Source organism: Puma concolor, chromosome B3 (genome assembly GCF_028749965.1).
Source record: "Puma concolor isolate L17-30 chromosome B3, mPumCon1.1.hap2, whole genome shotgun sequence".
NCBI classification, from domain to species: Eukaryota; Metazoa; Chordata; class Mammalia; order Carnivora; family Felidae; genus Puma; species Puma concolor.
In genome coordinates this window covers 11,277,360-11,296,618 of record NC_141672.1, presented here as the reverse complement: position 1 = coordinate 11,296,618, position 19,259 = coordinate 11,277,360, and the positions used below count along the sequence as shown (strand labels likewise).

Genomic DNA, 19,259 nt, shown 5'->3' with positions numbered 1-19,259 from the left:
TCCTGAATGTTATCAAATCAACAACCTTCCAATCTCCCATGATATAATACTGCTAGTTGGCATTTACTTCAGAGCTAAACATCTTTAATACGGCCTAGCCATTCTACTTTTAATTATTTACCCAAGAGAAGTGAAAATATATCCATAACAAGAGCTGTGTTAGATACACATGTTTATAGTAGCTTTATTTGTAACACCCAAACTGGAACAATCCAGATGTCTACTGATCGATGAAAGGAAAAATAAAATACGGTATGTCCATACAGTGGAGTACTATTTAGCAAGAAAAAGGAATGTCATGCTGATACATGCAGTATAACAGCATGGATATGTCTCAGAAACAGTATGTTAAGGGAAGCGAGCCAGATACAAAAGGAGTATATACTGTATGATAAATACAAACTACAGTGACACAAAGCAGATCCAGGATTGCTTTTGTCAGAGGCAGATTGTAGAATTCAGACATAATGGGACTGATGATTGGTTCTTGTCCTCTGCCCATGAGTTTTGTCTTCTGTCAGATTGGAAGGGCGTTGATGTAGGGGAGGGCTAAGCAACTTTATCTTCTTAACAAAGAGATGGAGATGATTGGGTGCCCAGATGATTCTTTCAGCCTAGGCTCCTTAAAAAGGCCGGTGGAAAAGGCACAAACAGATGAGAAGTTTCCTTGAATTGCTGTTGCTGACCGGGCCAACCGTGGAACTCAGGATCATCCTTCATCGGTACTTAGTTTGATCAGGCTGCTACCATCAGGTGGCACCAAATCATGGCCAGCACCTGGGTAGATTTGGATCACACAGTGAGACCCCAGAATTCCAGGTTGGCCATCTGGGCAAGCTTGCTTATTTCATTCATCTTGCTATCCCTCACCCTGTATTTTACATACCCTGCCTTCTGATGTCATGGAAGGGTTAGGTTATAATTATTAGCATGTTGGCTGATAAGACTGGACTCCTACGCAAATAATAGAATCAGGCCGTCCCCAGATTTTTGTTCCGAATCCTTACATGCCAAAGGCATTTTTAGTACAAAGGATAATGACCTACAATTCTGCCCTAGCCAGAGTGGAGTTTGCATATGAAGTCAAGAAAAGGATATTCTCATAAATATACCAGCACAGGCAGTGTATTGCCCACATCTGCTTCTTGAAGAAGGTACTCAGCCCTAATCCAGCTTGTTTAGAGGAACTAATGAGAGAATATTTGCATCTTACGTGTGTGGGTCTGCCACGATGCCTTATTTTTACTTTTATAATGTGACAAACGGGCAAAGAAAACAAATAATATACTTCATAAAGAAGAAATGTAAGTGTACTCAATCTCATTGTTCAACCTCATTAGTTGTAGAGAGATCTATGCATTTAATGAATATGCATTGAGCACCTACCATAAGCTATGGGTTACATATGGATGATGTAATAATGAAAAAGATACAGTCCTGTCGTCCAGGTGCTTAGAGTTTGACCAGAGATGTAGTCAAGTAGACAGACAGTTACTGAATAATATGTGATATTTACAAAACAATAGTGAAATTCTCCTTTTACCAATGAAATCAGAAAAGTTAATGATAAATCTTTAGTGCTAGCAAAGGCACAGGAACATCTTCGTGTCCTACTGGGAGAAGCATAAACCTAGAATCTTTTTGAATTCTATAATACACACAAAATTTTTGCTGATATTTTACCTGTATTATTCCATTTTTAGAGATAAGTATAAAGAATTAGTGTATATCAAAATTTATGAATAACATTTGTATACACTTAGATAATATTTACCATGTGTGAGACACTCTTCTAAGCACTTGTGTGAGCTTAATATCCTCACAATCATCTGTTGGATGGATAGTAATTGTTCCTTTTTTACAGATGAGGAAGCTGAAGCCCAAAGAGGATGTATATAATAACATCAACAGGATAGAAGCCTGGAGGCCGTACATTATCAGAAACTTTCAAAGTTTCTTTAAGTAGAGGGTTAGAGGTTATCTATTTTTATATAGCTCTTATGTTTTTTAAAATTTTGATAACCTGTAAAAGCGCTCTTTTAATACATAGTGCCATAGTGTTTAGTGGCTTTAACGTAGTTGAAAATGAGAAATCCCCGTTGGTGTTGGTAGGTTGAAACTGACATGTCCTTATTACCACTGATGATACACAGATTTGATTTTTTCACTTTGCCTTTTCAGCATTAAGAAATCCTTGTGCAGCTATTAAAGACCTTTTGATTCTGATTGTTTTTATCTTTAATACCCAGATATAATTAAGTTGGGTTTGCATCAGTATACCACTCTTGGGGGGAAAAGTCATTTGAAAGATTGAATGGAAGTAACTTTTGCCTGTAAATAGGGATGAGATCTTTACCTTAAACTACCGTCTTTCATTCTTAATAAACTCAGGGTTTTCAACAGCATGCAAACACGTTCTGAATTGATATAAAACAGATTAGTTTCATGGGTACAACACGAGTCGGTATACATTGCAAAACGATTATCGGAGTAAGTCTGGCTACCCCTGTCCCCTTACGCAGTTACAGAATTTTTTTCTCTTACGACTTTTAAGATTTACTCTCTTAGCAACTTTCAAATATACAGTACGGTATTGTTAACTATAGTCACTATGCTGTACAGCACATCCCCATGGCTTATTTATTTAATAACTGGAAGTTTGTACTTTTGACCACCTTCCCCCCCTTTCATAGATTAATTTCTTAGAAACAGTTTTTGGCTCTCTGATCGCGCAAGTCCTTAGAGCCGGTGCTCTCCAATAAGGTAGCCGCTAGCCATGTTTGGCTATTTAAATTCAGTAAAATAAAGTTAAAACTTCAGTTCCTCAGTTATGCTGACCTTATTTTATTTATTAAAAAAAAAATCTTTTTTAATGTTATTTCTGAGACAGAGAGAGACAGAGCATGAGTGGGGGAGGGGCAGCGAGAGAGGGAGACAAGAATCCGAAGCAGGATCCAGGCTCTGAGCTGTCAGCACAGAGCCCGATGCGGGGCTCGAACTCGCAAACCGTGAGATCATGACCTGAGCCGAAGTCGGACGCTCAACCGACTGAGCCACCCGGGCTCCCCTACTGACCTTATTTTACATGCTCAGTAGCCACATGTGGCCACGATACAGTTTGTAAACATTTCCCTCATAGCAGAAAGTTCTGCTTGACAGCGTTCTTTTAGAGTCTTTGTGCTCTGCCCTAAATCTTTTCAGGTTTTCTGCAACTCTCAGTGACTTTCTCATTCTCTGTCAAATTATAATTCGTGCCGTCTTCCATCACGTGTCTAGGAAGGACACGTGATAATGCATCACATTATAAGTCTCCCTTATCAGCACGGGTCATTGTAGTAGCATCTCATTTTGGTGAGTAAGCAGTGGCTGATTAAAGTATCTAATGAGAACCATTGGTGATTGTATTATAAATGTTGTCTATGTCCCGAAAGCATGGGTATTGTGTTTCATTCTTTCAGAGAGAGCGTCTAGTGTCCTGTATCATTCTTCTATGTAGGAATTAGTTACTGTAATGTTGTATTTTAGGTGAATGAAAAAATAATGCATCCCTTGAAATCTAGATAAAAAGATTTTGTGAAGGTTTCTGTGGTCGCTACTGTTAGGTTTTTCTGGCTAGTCCAGATCATTTGCTGAAGTTGCTTAAAATGGAAAACTTTTACAATGTATAAAGTTTAGTATAAACTTGTAGTCATTAAGATCTCTGCAGGTAATAATATTATCCTGGTGGAAGTAGAATTGATTTAAGTAATTAGACAATTACTGTTAATGTTTCTTATGTTTATATCATGCTTTCCAGCCAGATTGCAAGCTTCTGGAGAGCAGGAGCCGGATCTTTATGATTTTTCCTATTCTCTGCAGTACCTGGCCCCATGAGTTTCACTTCATAAGTTCTTGCTATAATTCATTGAATTGATTTATTGTCTTCTGTTGCTTCTTGTGCAGGACAGAACTTACAAAAAGCGTGGTGCTCCCTGAGCTAATAGAACTCTCCAGGGATGAAGGCAGCAGTGTGCGGCTTGCTGCTTTCGAAACTTTGGTTAATCTGCTTGACGTGTTTGACACAGGTAAATCTTCCCGCGGACACACCTTTGCTTCTGAAAACAGTGTTTTCCCCTGTTTTGTAACTGATAGGGAGTGAAGACAGATAAGGGATAGAATTCCTTATGTTGTTTATGAAGAACATTAAGCCTCCCTTCCTCTCTGTCTCTTTCTGGTTCTTTCTCTTGTGGCACCTTCTCTGTGGCTGCTTTTACCTTCCTGGCACCCTGTGTTACTGCATGTTCCATACCTCTCTCTTTTCGCTCATCCATGTTTAGCTGCCTTGTGTGGGGAGATAAGAATTGGTTTGGTAATTAGCCTTTAACTTGCTTAACTAATTGACCCTAGGAAAGATGTTGACTAAAGCAGTAATATTCCTTCCTTAATATTTTAATGCTAGAAATCTCATGGCCGTGGGGAGGAAAACTTTGGGATGAGGTGTTTGAGTGGGAATGGGTAAGGAGGTATTTCTTCGTGTTGTGCCAGCCAAATCACAAAGACATCACAGAGACAATTAGCTCCTCTGTGAGTATATGACTAGACTTTTGACGAATGCTGGACATTAATTTATCAGTAAACATTAACCATTTTGATGTGGTAAAACTTGGAGGAGTAGATGTCAAGTACTTGGGTGCGAAACTCTGTTGTGTAATTATAGGATTATGTTTACTTGGATGAACAACATTTTACCCTGAACTAGGAGAGCCTCTTAAAGATTATTGCAGTGTGGCCAATAATTATGTATGATTGTTCCAGAATAATCATTCAGCCTATATGATGAGCCAGAGGAGTAAGAACTATAATACGTGAAAATAGATGAGTGAGTGAATCTCCTTGTCCTGATGATGGGGCACCCCTGGGCATTCAGTCTAGGAGCCTTGGCCCCCTCCTTGCTCTCTCCCCTCACTGTCCACGCTCGGTTGTGAACAGATCTGGGCGTAACCTGTGTTCACGGTTTCCCCTGCCGTTCCTTCAGGGAATGTCATTCCAGTACCACTTGTCATTCCCTTAGCACGTGAAATTCGCTCACACCTCCAGCCTTTCTGCATATTCATTTTTCTCCCTGTTTTTTCTCCCTTCTGTTTTCCTCCTAACCAACTTCCTTCAGTGCTCATTGCAAATACAGTCTCCTCTCTGATTATTTCTGTAAATGTCTTATGCCTGGGGTACACCAACTGTGGTCTGCAGGCCAGATCCTGCTGCTGCCTGCTTATGTAAATAAAGTTTATTGGAACCTAGCCATGCCCACGTGGCTCTGTATTGTCTGCAGCTGATTTTGGGCCCTAGCGGCAGAGTCGTTAGGACAGATACACTGTGAGGCCTAGAACGTTTACAAAAATTGCAGACCGTGCCTTGTACCAACTATGAGAATAGCGATCACGTCGTCTTGTGATAGTTTGTGTGTTTGGCTTCTTTGCTGGTGTGAGTTTCTCAAGTTCAGACCGTTTATTACTCATCCCTCTACTTCTACTTAGGATAATGCGTGTTCTGTACGGAATACAATGAATGTCTAATAAATGTCATTTAGTTAAAATGGTAGATGTGGTCCTGAAATGTAATGATAGTAACAGTCATAATAATACCAATAAACCTGTTGCAGCATTTTGCTTAGTCTTGTCAGACCCTTAATAGCGATTCCTTTCTGACAGTTTAAGAGAATTATGGGAAATTCAGAGTATTTAGAATCAAGATGTAAATGTCGGTGGGATATATGAGAAATTTATAATCTAAGCAGACATACTTAAAGTATGGATTAACTTCTTTAAAAAAAGTTTTTTTTAATGTTTATTGTTGAGACAGAGACAGAGCGCGAGCAGGGGAGGGGCGGAGAGAGAGGGAGACACGGAGTCCGAAGCCGGCTCTGGGCTCTGAGCTGTCAGCACAGAGCCTGATGCCGGGCTCGAACTCACAAACCGTGAGATCGTGACCTGAGCCGAAGTCGGATGCTCAGCCATCTGAGTCGCCCAGACGCCCCCACAATATCAATGAACTTCTTAAGGAAGTGCCATATAAGTAAAAGGGGAGAAATTCAATAAACAGGACATATTATAAGCTAACACTGTCAGTCAGAAAAAGCTGCCCCCTGGCGTGAGTTATGCGCTAACACGTGAGACCTGCGGCCTGAGCCTGCTGGTCCTCCGTTCACGTCCGCGGTGTTGGGGTTCTGTAGTTATTCGGCCTCAAAGCCTCAATCCTCAAAGCTCTTTAGTCTGTAAGCACTCTTGACATGTGGTCCCGGTGGCCCGCCACGAGTCCGAGCCCCTGAGCCTGGGGTGAAAAGGTTTTGCCGATCTCAGCCCTCTTCTTGCTACTTCTGCGACCAGGGCTTGCCGACGTGTTCCGTGGCCGCGTGGCCAACCCAGCGACTTTCCTTTCTGGAATCTGTATGTATGCATTTCTCCATGTGCAGTGTGGGCAACTAGATCTAAAGTCTGTTTTGTTTTGTTTTGTTTTCCAGATGACAGAAGTCAAACTATCCTTCCCTTGGTGAAATCATTTTGTGAAAAATCTTTCAAAGCGGACGAATCCATTCTTATTTCCTTATCTTTCCATTTAGGAAAACTATGCCATGGACTCTATGGTATGATATGCCCTGAGAATTTCAAGATCGTGGATAATTTATTTCCTTTGTCTTCTGCCTCAGCCACTAGACTGCAGCTCCTCACTTGTGAAACCTATCCTTTAAGGGTGTAAAATCTTAAGAAGTCTTAGATTTTTGGTAACACAATCTAGAGCACATTTAAGAATGACTTTTTCCCTAACAGAACCTATTTGAAAGAACAGTGACCGAAAGAAGTAGTCATGGCCCTTTAAATTTCTGAATATTTTATATTCATATAAAATATCGTATCGGTTGGCATATGACATAGTTATATTAGCTATTGATGCATAGCAAGTATACACTTATTGACTGTTTGTTGGGTAATTAATATATCATGTGAGCAGTTCAGCTTAGAATTTAGAATAATACTCCTAACCTGGCATTTTGAACATATTACTCAGTTCTTAGCTTCCTGTAATAATGTAAGCATAAATTAAGTTATAGCCATCTGCTATACTAAAACATTTTTCAGCAGGTATATTATAGACTTTTAATTGGCCGTTGAAAATAAGGTTTGCAGTATATGATGAGTTCCTTGCTCTCTAAGATAATTTATTAATGTGGAATGAGTCTGTGGATCAAAAGTATTTAGAGTTTACTTTGCCATCTTTTAGGTTGAGTTTTTAAACTCTTTTCTCTGCAGATACACATACATGTCTTTTCTGCAGGCAATTTTAGAATATTTCCCAGAAGTAAATTGCAGTGATGGTCCTTATATATTATTATTGTAGTGACTCGTCAGTGGTCTGTAGTGTGATACGTGCTGCAGACATTCAGTCGTCATTCCTGCATTGCATAGTTTATACTGTTAAAATTAAAGTGTTCTTAAAATCAACATAAGGTGAAACAACAGACCCATTGAATTTCTCCATAAGCGGTACTCTTTCCTCACTGTTGCTTTTATTTATGGTCTTTAACGGTTTACTTGAGTATTTGGTTCCCGTTACGTAAGTGTTGTATTTTGCTTTTCTCTCTCTATTTTTGTTTTCAGTGAAAATGTTGAACAAAGGTTTTATATTTGTTTTAGGAATTTTTACTCCAGATCAACACTTGCGATTTTTGGAGTTTTATAAGAAGCTGTGTACGCTGGGTTTGCAACAAGAAAATGGACACAATGAAAATCAGATTCCACCCCAAATCCTAGAGCAGGAGAAGAAATATATTTCAGTACGGAAGAACTGTGCTTATAACTTTCCGGTAATAGATTATGTATTTGTACTGACAAAAGGTTTTGATGATAACTTTAAAATATCTGAATAGATAGCATTAAAAACCACGGCCATTTATGACCCTGCTGCTTAGCCTTATGTCTGGTGTAGACAGTAGGTCCTGAGTAATATTAGTATAATTTATATTTAACTTTATGTATAAAGTAGAGCCATATGCATGCATTTGGATCTTCCAAATGTGATTTCCACCTAAATTATTATGTAGAGGACATGATTTCAATTGAAATGAAATGATTGTAATATTAGGTATTGATGCACGTTTTTCTGTCCTTCCCACTCATCTTCTCCCTTCCACCTCCACCAGGCCATGATTGTTTTTGTTGATCCTAAAAACTTCCACATGGAACTCTATTCTACATTCTTCTGCCTTTGTCATGACCCTGAAGTACCAGTCAGATACACTATTGCCATTTGCTTTTATGAAGTAAGTGTGAAGAAGTGTTAGCACTTGACGTTTGTTAATTCCACCTATGTATGCTAGATGAGTTTTGGATATTTTGTACACTTCTGTTTATAAAGGTTTATTATATGATATGGGCTCCCTATCGCTTTCATGTTTTAGTCCTAACTGTTATTTTAAAATTTCCATAATTCTCTTTTTAGTATGTTGACAGAAGTCATTTACATAAGCACATTATATTCATTTACCATTTATTGATCCATTCATTCAGCGTACCTCTATTAAGTGCTGACTTTAAGCCAGACATTGTGGTGTGAATATGGGTATCTTTGGTTTGGAAGTAAAACCAGGTTTTATATGCCTTACAATATTAATATTTAACTTTGCATCTAAACTCAAGAACTTGAGAGTAAACGGAAAATCGAATGACAGGTTATTTATTGCTTTTCGTGCAAATGGATCACGTTTTATGAACATACCTGTTAGGTTCAGCTATTATAACTCTCTTGAGTGGAAGAAGCAAAAGTGAATTTAAACATTTCTGATGAATATAATTAACTTCTTAACCCTAGAGGTTGAAATCTGGATACGTGTCTTGGGTGATCCCAGGAAGCACGTGTATGCTTACATAGTTGCAGTAGGCACATATAAACTGTAAGTTATCAACTTCCAAATATAAATGTCTCTTTGTAAATGGCACAATAAAATATTTCCTGTCTTCACAAGAGGTATCTAAATATTCTTACTCTCAATGAGAATATTTCAGCCCCTTCCTTGCACTGGGTTCCTACATCAGAGCATTGTTTGATTAGCTATAAGCACACGAGGAGCCCGTAGCATCATGATTATGTTGCTTGAGACTCTTGATTGTTGGGTGATAGTATTCTTCTGAATAACACTTTTTCTGGGGTGAACGAAACGTTCATTGTGCAAAATCTAGGAAATATTGTCTTTCAATGGTGTAACTAATTAAAATACTTCCAGTGTTGCACAGTATGTTTTGGAGGATGGGACGGGACAGAGGGCACTGGCCGGCTGAGTGAAATCTCTGTCTCCAGTGCGCCTTAAGTGAGCATTTAGTCTTGGTTACCGTGCATGCTTGTAGTTATTAGATTAATGATCCAGAGACGGTTTCATGAGGTTCGTGTCTGAGAACGCAATGTTTATGTAATATTAGAGCTTTTACTTATTTTTATCTTTATCCCTTTAAAATTTCATCGTTATTTGTGTTTTGTAGTGGACATCACATGTTAGCACCAGAGAGAGAAACATCTTGAAATGGGTACATAAAAATATTTCACTGGTAGGAGTGAGTCTGGCAGTTGTTGATCTAGCTATTTGCTGGGTGGCTAGTTGCCATGTTCCCTCAGTCATACCATGTAGGTAGGCTGTTCACGATCCTCTATTCCAAGAATGAATTGTTAGTCTGGGTTTGTCCTTTTGAGCAGTGAAAATCCACTGGTGAGTTTAAGTTTTCCTCACAGGGTTGTTGTTAAATTCTGATAATTACTTTCCTATATCCTAACTTTATTCTTGTTTTTCAGAAAAATAGTATTTTGAAAATATTCTGAACGAGTCAGAAACAACCCTGTAGAGCAGAGGTTTTTAAAATACTTCCCCCCACCCCCTCCTGCCCATTGAAATCTTACCCAGAAGCCCAATACATAGAAAGAAAGAAAGAAAGAAAGAAAGAAAGAAAGAAAGAAAGAAAGAAAGAAGGAAAGAAGTAGAAACTGGTGGATTTATCATTGTGAGTTCTGTTTTTGTCTGGAGGAGGAAAAAAAACCCACACCTGTTCACAGGGGAGTTTAGCTTAGACCCTTCCAGCTCCTTTTGTGGTGATCAAAGTCTTTGATGGGAAAAGTCTTTGATGTCTTGCGTGCTTGGGACTCCCCTCTGTCCCTGCGTCACACAGACCTTCCGTAGAACTTGCCCTCTGTAGGAGGTGCTGAGCCAGGGCGAATGCTCATGTGCCTGCACTATCCTGGGAGACCTTGTTGGCCGCTGTAAGACTTTAAAATATGAGCTGGAGGCATCCATGGGCTTATTGCTTATGATACGGAAATTATGACTCTGATAAATCTTTCCTACATTTGCTGCGCCCGTGTGGGCACTTACTTGCTGATTCTCACGTGTCCACACTCCAGAGTGTCATAAAGGAGAGTAAAAAGCTGGTTTTGTATGCAATTAATTTTTCTAGAAATCTGATTTTTATATGTATGTTGTAACCTAGTCTCATTTCAGAAGAAGTATCTAACAGGGATGTATTTTGTAAAATTATTATTATAACCTTTAGATGTGTAGTAGTTTTAAATCTGAGAGACTTTATTGCTGCATTCTAGGTCTCTAAACTTCTGAATTCTGGAGTATATTTAATACATAAAGAACTGATAACATTATTACAAGATGAATCACTGGAGGTAATATCTTCTTACTCCTTGGTTTTTACTTCTTTTATGTTAAGTCTGAATATTTCAATGCCCTTTCCCCGCCTTCTTCTTAGGAATTGCATGAATTCTTCTAGCTGGCAATCCCCAAAAGTGTTAAGACAATGTACCATTGTATCATAGACTGGAAATTGAGATCTTTAAAAAAAACACTAGGTTTTTAAAATACGTACATATATTTGCTTATTAAGGAAAATTTAGGAAATGCCAAAAAGTAGACAGACAAAAGAATACCTTTAGTTCCAGTCACTGTTACTGTTTTGTTGTAGTTTAAAAATTTCCCACTTTTTTCTGTGAAGAGGTTTTTATTTCCCACAATCAGAATCATACATTCAATGTTATCTCTTTTTCTCTTAGCATTCTTTGGGGAGTATACTTGTGGAAACTTTGCAGTGCTTTATGTTGATGATGCATTCAGTATATCCTGTTCACTCAAATGAGTACGGGCTTGTCAAAGCTCAGCTCCTCAATATTTAGTCATGGCAGAGGGTGTTATCTAACTTCAGTTGCTTTTTAAAAGCCGAGAGGCAGGTTTTCAGCATGTTGGTTGTGTAGAAGTGGCTGTCTCCGGTCTAGACTATTTGAACAGTATCGAGAGACAAATACAGAGATGGACATATGAAACGAATCCAAGACTAGAAAAACAGTAATTGCCATAAAAGTAACCAATATCTCTATTAAAAGGTACTAGATGCTCTCATAGATCATCTTCCAGAAATCCTTGAACTTATGTCTACCGGTGGAGAAAGCAGTGTTCAAGAAAATAAGGTAAACGTCCTGTATCAAAGAAGTTCCTGAATGTTACAAACATGATCTCACTCCGCACAGTTGTTGTAGGGAACAAGGAGAGAACGGATGGAAAATATTTAAAATAGCGTCTGCCCCATATTAACAAGTGCTTAGTAAATACATGTCTCTTGGAGCTTCAACAGCCTGAATTTCCTCTCCAATTCTTGTATTACCGTGATTCTTACTGCCCTTGGAGGTTACGTTCACATTTTCAGTTTTTATTAGCATTAATTATTATTCCAAGAATAGCGTCTGGTGAGGACAGAAGAGAAGGAATTTGGAAGGTCACAATTTTCCAACAGTGAAGTAGAACAAATTTTACTTTCGTCAGAGGGATTGTGAGCCCATTCTCTATTTCAGAATTTCGTTTCCAGTAACTGTTCATTTTACTTACGGAATTTTTAAAACATACTTACTTGAATTTGCCGGATAACGGTCTCCCTGTGACAACCGAGATCCTAAGTTGTGAAGTGAGCGAGAATGTCCCTGTCCCCAGTGTGTTGTAAGACTGAAGAATTCTCTGGAATGCTGTGGTGGATTTATTATCATCCATCCTCTGATGGGCTTTCTTTTTCAGTTGTCATCTCTGCCTGACTTGATTCCGGCACTCACAGCCGCCGAGCAGCGAGCTGCGGCCTCCTTAAAATGGAGAACTCATGAGAAGCTACTGCAGAAATATGCCTGTCTGCCACACATCATATCCAGTGATCAGATTTATTATCGTTTCTTGCAAAGAATGTTCACGATCGTGATGACAAATGTGAGCCCGGTACCTTTTATCTAATGCTTTTGAACTCTCACCTGATTTTGGAGTTACCAGATTCTTCACGTTCTCAAAGTAGTACGACAAACTTCATTTATTCCATTTTGTCTTAGAAGGATGTTCTTTTGCCAGGTCTCTGAAGGGGGAACTTAAGTTTCTCTGTGCTCCACTGATGCTTGTTTTTGAACATTGTCTGTATAGCTGGAATGAAGAATGAACAGGTGGTACCTTCACTTACCCTTTGTCCATATGTCGCCAAGGAGAGTGTGAACAGACTCACTTCAAACTTGATGTAGCTCTTCTCAAGAGGCAGGTTGGCAGGAGACTGTGATCTTGACTGCTAAGTACCTTCTGCTCTGATAATACACCTTTTATGTGTCATGGCCTCAGAGCCTGCCTTAACTATGCCGTGTTGCCAAGGCATCTTGTAAGCCCCTCAATCTTAGAGGAGTTACTTTTTCTTTTTAAAGTACCTCTGAAAGATGGCTATGTAACAGATAAAGCTTATATTAAAAACATGGTGGTCTATGATGGATAGCCTTAGAATTAGAGTCAAAAGCAGGAAAAAAAAAGAAAAGATTTGTACTCAAATCCCCCAGAGAGTGAGTTGTTGACCTTTGTTACAAAAATTTCCAGAGAGGTCTGCTGAACCCCCGGTTCACTGTACATTTAATATGTACATTTAATATGATGTCTTCCTACTATTTTTGAAGTATAAGAAATTTCCATATAACGTATAAGTTTTAGAAGCTGCTAAAAAAAGTGCTTTATGTTCTCATTGTTCTCAATAAAAGGGAGATAATGAAATCTAATAGCCGTCTCAGAAACCCCAAATCCGTTTTAGCCTCAAAGATTAAAAAGAAAAATAACATGGTCGGTGTCATTTTCAACTTAAGTTAAAAAAAAAAAATAGACATTTCATGAACTACCTCTTCTAGAAGTTAATTTCATTCATCAAAGCAAAGCCTAGAAGATGAAGGTTATGTTATAGACGTTAACAGTCTTAAGAAATGATTTTGGCAACAATGACTCCTTACCAGAGGACAACGCGTGAGTGTGCCACATAGGAAATTTCACATCAAATTGAGCAGAATTTATTAATTATTTTATTCAGAAATTACTTATTTGAGTGCCTGCTATGTGTCAGGCCCTGTTCCAAGAGTTAGGGATAAAGGGAGTGAATAAGACAGAGTCCTGCTCTTAACAGAGCCTGCGTTCTACAGTGGTGGCGGCGAGGTGGATAATAAGTCAGGCTGAGTAAATGCTGTGAAGTTTGATCTTAATTGTTGACCTCAGTCTGATTATTCAGTAGGCATGTTGTGTTTCCAAAGCCAAGAATACATAATTATTCCATAGTTTTAGCTTCTCTTATCAGGAAGGAGAGACGAGTTGCAACATAGAGTATGAACAAACTACTTGGAAGCCTGAGAGATTCGTTTTACTATTTTCTTTTACAAGACAGTAACTCCACACTTAAAAGGAGATACGTGATTATCATAGCACGTTTTCCATGATCAAAGAGGACACATTATTCTGTGTCAGTATTCTCTGGAGAAAAGAAAGAATTTGTCTTTTTAATTCTATACTAATGGTCATAGTATTCATTCCTTCAGCAAAATTAATTGAGAGCTTACTATGTGCCAAGCACTATTCTGGGTACCAAGATACAGCAGCAAACAAAAGAGATAAGGAACTTATTATCACGGAGCCTTAGATTCTGTTGGAGACAGGCGGTAAACAAACATACATATATAGTATGTCAGGGATGAAAAGTATAGTGAAGACCGGGAAAGCAGGGTAGAGGGCGAGGAACGTGACCGAGGGTAGTAGGATCTGTTGTGGAGAGAGCGGTCAGGAAAAAGTCCTCTCTGATCAAGTGTGCTTCATGCAGAGGCTTGAACAAAGTACTGGAATTACTCTGTGGATGTCTGAAGGACAAGTGGTCCAGGCAAAGGGAATAGTGTGGTTGCGTGAGGACGGAAGCCATTGTAGAAAGTGGTAGAGATGTGAGGTAGAGGGGTGGCTGGGTCCACAGCACAGCACACTTTGAGGGCCATGATATGGAATCCAGGTTGTATTCTCTGAAACAGGGGAAGTCTTTGGAAGGTTTTGAGCAATGACATAAGCTTTTTTCCCCCTACTTTTGTTGTGAAAAATATTTAAAGATACAGAAAGGCAGCAGTGTGCGGTTTTATTCTACTTGAATTTCAAGGATCCCCACTGTACTAGTCTGAACCTTTAATATTTAAATATTATAGTATTGATACGTAAGCCAAGATGGTGTACGTGAATTTTATACTGGGCATAATAGATCTGGTTGAGAGATTTTTCTCTGATACGTAGTTGGAACCCAAACCCAGTAAAGACAGATAATTGAATTCATTTAAAATTAATGAATTCTGCCCAGCGGTGTGACAGAAATTCAAAGGACAAAGGAGTATAGAACATTAGTAAGAGTTATGGACATGGTGTCCCTTTGATTCTAAGTTTCATCTGTGGTATGGACCAGGGATCTCAGTGATGACATTGAGTTTGAAGAGTCAGAAGCAAGCCAGAAGGATCGCAAAGTATATCTGATCATGGGATCTCTAAATTTATATTTTAGAAGTGGCACATTTTTGATGATGTATCTGACACAGGGTATGTTCTTGCAAGTATTTGCTGAATAAATGAGTGACAAGGTCCAGGGAATGGCTAAGAGAATGGGTGGCCGAGATGTATTTAGGGAGAATGTCACTTAAGATGAAGTGGCAAAGAAACGAGAGTCATCCTATAAATCAGATTTGGATGATTTGGAAACTGTGCCAAACTGAATTAACTTTGTAATATGATACATTAGTTGATATGCCTGAGTGGTATTGACATTAAATTATGAGGGCACTTCCACAGGGATTTGAGAGGTGGACCACACTGTTCTTACTTTTTTTTTTTTTTTTAATGTTTATTTTTGAGAGAGAGACAGAGTACGAGGGGGCAGGGGCAGAGAGAGAGGGAGACACAGAATCCAAAGCAGGCTCCAGGCTCCGAGCTGTGAGCACAGTGCCCGATGCGGGGCTTGTGGGGCTTGAACCCACGAACCGCAAGATCATGACCTGAGCTGAAGTCGGACGCTTAACCGACTGAGCCACCCAGACGCCCCAACACTGCTCTTACTTTTAGCCGCAATCAAAAATTGATTTGTGGAGCAAAAGTGTATTATTATATTGGTTTAATTGTCTTTCTTATTTCTTTAAGAATGTCTTACCTGTCCAAAAGGCAGCTTCACGAACGCTATGCATTTTTCTACGTTATAATCGTAAACAAGAACAGAGACATGAGGTCATTCAAAAATTAATTGAACGTAAGTAATCATTGCCTCTCACTTTGAAAAACGGAAAGTAAGCAAAGTGGCCTTAGTTAGTTCTGACTTACTGCATGTATTATTTTGTCATGAATAGTTAGGCTGATGTTGGTAAGTATCTGGAGTGTGTTTGTATTTGAGTTTTCTAGGTTAATTTTTGGGGGTTGTTTTAGAAATCTTTAAGATAGGATTATTCTGTGATGAACAAAAGTAATAATTACTCTGGGTCTTTTTTAGTGAGTTTCTACACTTGAAAAATGAAAATAATGTTTCTTTATGGTGAAAGTCCAGTTTCTACCCTGATGAAATAGCATTTGGAACTAAAATACGAGTTGAGTCTCCATGAATGTAGCATTTTATGTTTTTATATTAAATATTAGCAGAATGCAAGGATTTTTTTTAGTTCCCTTGAATAGAGTTGATGCATACGTGACTATGAATCTGGTAAGCCTATGTGGTTCATAATGTTTTAAAAAATGAAATCAGGGGGCGCCTGGGTGGCGCAGTCAGTTAAGCGTCCGACTTCAGCCAGGTCACGATCTCGCGGTCCGTGAGTTCGAGCCCCGCGTGGGGCTCTGGGCTGATGGCTCAGAGCCTGGAGCCTGTTTCCGATTCTGTGTCTCCCTCTCTCTCTGCCCCTCCCCCGTTCATGCTCTGTCTCTCTCTGTCCCAAAAATAAATAAACGTTGAAAAAAAAATAAAAAAAAAAATGAAATCAGTTAACAAATGCAAGTTTTTTTTTTAATTTGCTAAGGGCTAACTCGAGACAGAAACCTTTAGTTAATGTGTTAATTCTAGAAAGAGTGTCACATACTTATATATACTTAGTAAATTTTTAATTACTGTATACTTGTTTTGACCATAGTGTCTTAATGCTTTTATTGAACTCTGTTATCCAGCGTAGGTAGTAGGTAGGGATTTTCTGGTTATTGGACTTCACCATTTTAAGTTGGATCACCATTTTTCAAAAAATTAAGAGTGTATCAAATTCCATTTAAGAAAAATTATGCTCAGTATACTTTAAGCTTTCTCTTTTTTTTTTTTAAATTTTTTTTTAACGTTTATTTATTTTTTGAGACAGAGAGAGACAGAGCATGAATGGGGGAGGGTCAGAGAGAGGGAGGCACAGAATCCGAAACAGGCTCCAGGCTCCCAGCCATCAGCCCAGAGCCCGACGCGGGGCTCGAACTCACAGACCGCGAGATCGTGACCTGAGCTGAAGTCGGACGCTCAACCGACTGAGCCACCCAGACGCCCCTTAAGCTTTCTCTTTTTGACTCTGTTTTAATTTTCATTTTTCAGGGGTACAACCTCACATTTAGCATCAGTTTTATTTTGAAAGGAGATTCCGCTTGGCTTTAAATATTAAGAATTTTGCTTTTGAACACTTGTGGAATAGGGAGAAAACAATCCTTTAAATGTTTACCTGAATTATTGTCAGTAAAACAGTGTTACATAGGACTTTAACCACTTCAGAGCATTTCTATGGAAATGAAGAAAACAACTAATTTGATTGGTCAAATAGAAGTTCAGAGTTCGAAGTTACACAGACTTTCATTTGCATTCCAGCACTACGCCTACCAGCTCTGTGACTTTAACCTCTGAACCTCCTCTCAGGAGGATAAATCTATACTTACCCCATTGGATTGTTTCTCGGGATTAAATGTGATAATACGTATAGAGTACTTAGCACGTAATGGGTGATCAAAAAATAGTAGATATAGTTATTTAGTACTTAATAAATGCTTATGGAATAGAATGCAATGTTTAATACATTTTTTTCTGGTTTTTGAGATGTTTTGAGATGTCCTTATTTTTGGGAGTCCACAGATCTTTAGTATGTATGATTTTTTTTCTCTTATCTCTTGTATTTGCTAAGCAAATTGTGGATATAAAAAAACTTGTCACGGGTTTTGTGTGTCTAATTTTGTCACATATAATTTCATGTAGGAAAGATTAAACTTATCTTTTTTGTTGTTGTTTCTAGAACTGGGCCAAGGAAAAAGCTATTGGAATAGACTTCGATTTTTGGATACCTGTGAATTTATTATAGAGATCTTCTCCAAATCATTTTTCTGTAAATACTTCTTTCTACCCGCTATTGAACTGACACACGATCCAGTGGCAAATGTGAGGTATGCTACCAATCCAAGGAAATACTTGAAAAAAATTGTATGTTTAAATTTATCTACTATAATTTATCTACTTACCAACTGTAAAGAACATGCAAAATCTTTTTCATGGTCAATCAGAAAACAAGTAAATACTGTATACTTATTTTGAAATTCCTAGTGGTCTTAGTTGATGAGCCTCAGTAAGACTTGGAAGCTTTTCACGGTGTCTCAGGTCTTTTGTTTATTGGGTTGAGAGAGCAGTAGTGAAAGCCAGCCTGGCAGGCTTCTCCTGCCGCTTGGATACACACATTGGCATCAGGATTTGCGCAGATATTCATAATTTATGGATCTTCTAAGACTAAAGAAAAAATAATTCCAAGTTGGCTTGGGCAAAGATCTGTCCATTTTTAGAGGCAATCAAGAGATTGGTTTTTGTTTTATATTTTTAGTGTAAGAAAATACGGAAAATGCCACTGCATTGGCTTCAGTATTTTGTGCATCTTATCTGTGCTAAGTAACTAATGAATCTAACTTGCAAACATGTTGCAAATCGAAGTCGGCCCTAGAAAAGCAGCTCCCGCTGTGATGAATTGTCACTTACTTATCAAGCAGTTGACAAAAATTATTTGAACGGCAACGAGGGGCACCTGGGTGGCTCAGTCAGTTAAGCATCTCTCTCTCTCTCTCTCTCTCTTTTTTTTTAAACATTCTTTAATGTTTTTATTCTTGGGAGAGAGAGAGAGAGACAGAGTGTGAGTGGGGGAGGGGCAGAGAGAAAGAGGGAGACCCAGAATGTGAAGCAGGTTCCAGGCTCTGAGCTGTCAGCACAGAGCCCGACGCAGGGCTCGAACTCATGGACTGCGAGATCATGACCTGAGCCGAAGTCGGATGCTTAACCGACTGAGCCACCCAGGCTCCCCAGGGAGACACAGAATTCTAAGCAGGCTCCAGACTCCACGCTGTCAGCATAGAGCCCGGCACGGGGCTCAAACCCACAAACCGCGAGATCATGACCTGAGCCGAAGTTGGACATTTAACTGACTGAGCCACCCAGGCACCCCCTGACTCTTGATCTTGGCTCAGGTCGTGATGTCACGGTTCACGAGATTGAGCCTTGTGTCCTGCTCTGCGCTCACGAGGAGCCTGCTTCGGATTCTGTCTCTCCCTCTCTCTGCCCCTCTCCTGCTCTCTCTCTCGCTCTCTTTCTCAAATAAATAAAAAAACTTTAAAACAAAAACACAAACCTGAAAGGAAATGAAATCATCTCTAACCCAGGTCAACGAGACTGAAAGCATAGAGTTGACCCTAAGAGAAAGCAACCTGTCAATTCAAAAACCAAATGAAGATTAATTGAACATTGCTCTGTGAATTTTGGTTATTTTGGGGGTAAGAGATCATTGCATAGCAATTTGTTTCGGTTTCCACTCTTCTGCCTGGGTAACCGCCAAACAAACGGGTCCAGCAATACCATATATTAATTGGGTTTTGGAGACGAAAGCATTTGCCCAGCTCTGCAGAGATGTGTAGATAGAACGAA

General features: G+C 39.0%; 1 protein-coding gene across 5 annotated transcripts in view; it reads left to right on the top strand.

Annotated features, from left to right (window-relative positions):
* Positions 1-19,259, top strand: part of PPP4R4 (protein phosphatase 4 regulatory subunit 4) — a 104,934-nt gene that overhangs the window by 63,614 nt on the left and 22,061 nt on the right. For all 5 annotated transcript variants that reach the window (XM_086708897.1, XM_086708896.1, XM_086708895.1 and 2 more), the window contains 9 exons: positions 3,943-4,064; positions 6,497-6,619; positions 7,668-7,837; positions 8,174-8,293; positions 10,612-10,689; positions 11,401-11,484; positions 12,083-12,265; positions 15,503-15,608; positions 17,596-17,743. In XM_086708897.1, the coding sequence (XP_086565023.1) occupies positions 3,943-4,064; positions 6,497-6,619; positions 7,668-7,837; positions 8,174-8,293; positions 10,612-10,689; positions 11,401-11,484; positions 12,083-12,265; positions 15,503-15,608; positions 17,596-17,743 (1,134 nt within the window). The remainder of the gene's footprint in view (positions 1-3,942; positions 4,065-6,496; positions 6,620-7,667; positions 7,838-8,173; positions 8,294-10,611; positions 10,690-11,400; positions 11,485-12,082; positions 12,266-15,502; positions 15,609-17,595; positions 17,744-19,259) is intronic.